At 35.3% G+C, this 3,515-nt stretch overlaps 1 protein-coding gene across 1 annotated transcript; it reads right to left on the bottom strand.

Moving 5' to 3' along the window:
• Positions 1-984: 984 nt before the first annotated feature.
• On the bottom strand, positions 985-2,400 carry LOC113337681 (F-box/kelch-repeat protein At3g06240-like). The gene has a single exon (XM_026583283.1). It carries the CDS (start codon positions 2,398-2,400, stop codon positions 985-987), a length of 1,416 nt encoding a protein of 471 aa, XP_026439068.1.
• Positions 2,401-3,515: the final 1,115 nt, after the last annotated feature.

The following is a 3,515-nucleotide window of genomic DNA, read 5'->3' as shown; positions in this document are numbered from 1 at the left end:
TATTAGGAAATAATATATGAGAGTCTATATTTAGGAGATATGCACATTAAGTTGTGAGAGTTATATTAGGAAAGTGTCTATGTTTAGAGTTTGATCTTAGTTAGGAAAGTTCCTTGAGTGGTCGTCAAGTTTGTGAACAATATAAATAGGCTGTTGAGCCATGAAAGTTGACACCAAAATTATTATCAATGTAGTCTATTGCTTACGCGCGTTTATGCTCTCCTCTCTCTTGCTCGATACTTAACAAGCTTTGAGTTTTGCGTATATAAAGAAACATAACTTAAAAAGTATTAGAGAGAGGTTAGGAAAAAGAAAGTTACGGTGGTATCAATTAAATGAACAAAAACCACATACCTGAATATAGTGCGACGAATGAAAACCCTGAGGCCGAATACCTGAATGTATCTACGATGAATATAGATATTATATTGCTTAAACTGTTCTTCTAGGGGATGCCAGAAAATTATTGGGTCCTGATGTTCCACGTTTCACGAGAAAGAACAAGAGAAATAAACCACAGAAAAGAGTCAAAAGAACATATGCGTTGAGATGTGTCAAACTCTACGGCAGAAATTTGGTTTGCTCACAAGTTCTTTTCAACAGTGTCCGTTGTTGATTCCGGTGAGTTTCTAATAGTAAGCATATTATAATCACGGAGATGTTTTATTGAAAAACCATTACACTTTTTGCTCTTAATGCATATTAACAAACTTAGGGTCTTTGAATAGCTTATTGCACTAGAATTTGCATATGCAGCTGAATCGCAGTATTAATTTTACCGGTAACATCTAAAGGATGTTCAAAATGATATCATCTGGTAGGAGGCTTGTAAAATTCTGTTTAATTTCTAAACACATATTAAAAGACAGACGCCTGATATGGGACACCAAAAATATAAGACATGCACCGACGTTGTGACACCAAAAGATATAAAACACAGTCATTGACAGACGAAGGGTAACAAATTCAAAACCGTAGTGAAACCTAGAAAAGATGCATTAGTAAAGACGAGAGATGCATCACTAGAAAAATCACAGCAACAAAACTGCAAACCACTAGGGAAGTCACAGCAGCATAACTGAGATCTACATCCTTTAGATACTTGCTTACTGCTTGTTTTTGTAAAATTGGATCATCTTGCTCCCTGCCTGCATAAGTACCAGAAATTGGCACCAGACTCTCCACATAGGTTTTTGTACAGTAGTTGTTTCCTGGGATGCGATAGGTATCATGAACTTCACATTTGTGGCTCACTGAGTCATATATAACGAAATATATATCCTTGCCATTTACTGATTCGGCTGTGAACAAAAGTTTACCATTCTGGAATTCCCATTGTAATTTCATGCTGCACAACCTAGGTCTTTTGACTGGGTGTTGGGCAACGAACAATTTAGTCCAGGATTCTCCCACGTCGCGATCCTTCATAACCCATACTTCAAATTCAAAATAACCACAAAAAACGACACAAAGGCACCCTCCTAAAACACCTAATGTCGCCCAAAAATAGCTAAATAGTTCACCGACTTGTACAGTAAGTGGAACTTCCCTGAAAATCTCGCCTCGTATATCGAAAGAAACAATTAATATAGATAGTGGACCAGTAGTGGATACAGGGCATGTATTTGCTATCCAGTGAAGTGCTCCGTTAACAAATTCATTATCATGATGAAGTATCTCATAAGGAACAGTGCCCGGTAACGTTTTCCATGAATTCGATCCTAATGAATAAACTTGAACTCCAGAACCAACACAAACAAGCAGATTATGAGAACTATAAACAAGTTCAACTTTAACAATCTTGTAATCGTTGGTATCACAATTATAACCAAGCCCGTAATTGGGTTTGATTGTTGATGGATCATACTGTTGTCCATAATCAACATCTTTATCAATGACTATTTCTTTGAACTCTTTTGTGGTGGGATTCCAAAGGATAGGATTAATATCCTGTGCATAACCAACACCAACGATATACCTTTTCATCAATATCAATCCATTACAAGAACCATGAGTGTGGATCCAAAGATTTGGATTCCTAACCAGTTGAGATTTAAATGGCAAATCTATTACATTCATAGGCTCAAAGGAGTCATCTTCAAATGTTGTTAACGATGATGATGGTTTTCTAATAAGCATACTAAACTCACGGCCATCTTTTATTGAAAAAACATTAAACTTATCACTTTCAATGCTATTTTTAATATAGATTTTAACCAAACTTGGGTCTCTGAGTAAGTTACTGTACCAATGTTTGCATACGCACCTGAATTGCAGTATAGATTTTATGGGTAACCTCGAAAGGATGTCGACAATGATATCTTCTGGTAGGAGGCTTGACGTAATCTCTTCACTTTCTCCATCTAATACCAGTAACGGTGTTACTGATGATTTTGCCATCGTAGTTTCTTTCATGATTCAAACTGATAAGATGTACAGCTAGAGCGGAAGTGATAGAAGTTTAGGATTTATATATTAGATAGCAGAAACAAACTAACAATAACAATATACAGATTTGGGGCCAAGTATATATAATAGTGCCACCATTCCCTATCATATGCGGATTCTGTATCCAAGATAGCATATAAGTATTATCCAAGATAGCATATGCGGATTTGGGGCCAAGTATATATAATACTATGACATTGTATAACAATGATTGAGAGCAACTGTTTTATCATTTTTATCTCTACGGATCTTCAACAACTATGATACTGAGTTGAACACGTTCAGAATCACTGGAGTACTTGGAAGCGACGAAGCGATTATTGTTGAAGAACCAAGGAGATCAAACATTTGGATGAGAAGCTACAAAGTTTTATTTATTTTCTAATCCATATGTATTGATAGTTTTGTCACTAAAATTGACAAAGGGGGAGATTGTTAGAGCACTTCTCGGTCGAACTCGCAAGCGTTGATATCTCAAGCTTGTTTGTCAAGTTTAGTGATAAAAACTATAAGTTTTGATTTCTAGTCGACTTATAGTAATGTCTCGGACTAGGATATATTGTGTAGGATTTAGCTTTAGACTTCACGTCGTTCATCGATTCAAGATGAAGAAGTACTAAGGATATCTTGTGGAACTTCATCAACAAAAGGTATGTGGAGACTGAAACTCATCTATCACTCAGAAAGTCTATTTTTACTCTATCTCCTTATTGAGACAAAAGTTGTATTACTATATAGTATGCGATTATACATACTTGATGTTTCAAGCTGAGTTTAACTCATTCACATATTTCACGAAATATGTGTTGGTAAGATTTCGCTTTAACTAGGTTCATTTTATATTCTTGACGCAAGTCAAAAGTTGATCATGTGAAAATCGTCTGGTAACATCTTACATGATTTGTGTGAGACAGTCATTTGATATAGACCTGGAATGTTTCGTATTGATTATTTCAATACTGAAAATTGCTTTGATGCTAATAGTTTGTGAAAAAAACTATTGTTATCCTCTAAGAATGTTTCCATGATTGAAATATAGTTTAGAACACTTAACCATAATTGTATTA

The sequence above is a fragment of the Papaver somniferum genome, unplaced genomic scaffold (genome assembly GCF_003573695.1).
Source record: "Papaver somniferum cultivar HN1 unplaced genomic scaffold, ASM357369v1 unplaced-scaffold_17180, whole genome shotgun sequence".
NCBI classification, from domain to species: domain Eukaryota; kingdom Viridiplantae; phylum Streptophyta; class Magnoliopsida; order Ranunculales; family Papaveraceae; genus Papaver; species Papaver somniferum.
The sequence above is the reverse complement of the archived record's forward strand: the minus strand, read 5'-3'. Positions and strand labels throughout refer to the sequence as shown.

Excerpts from the sequence above, each read along its gene's own strand:
- LOC113337681 (XM_026583283.1), bottom strand. The coding sequence starts at position 2,400 with ATGGCAAAATCATCAGTAACACCGTTACTGGTATTAGATGGAGAAAGT.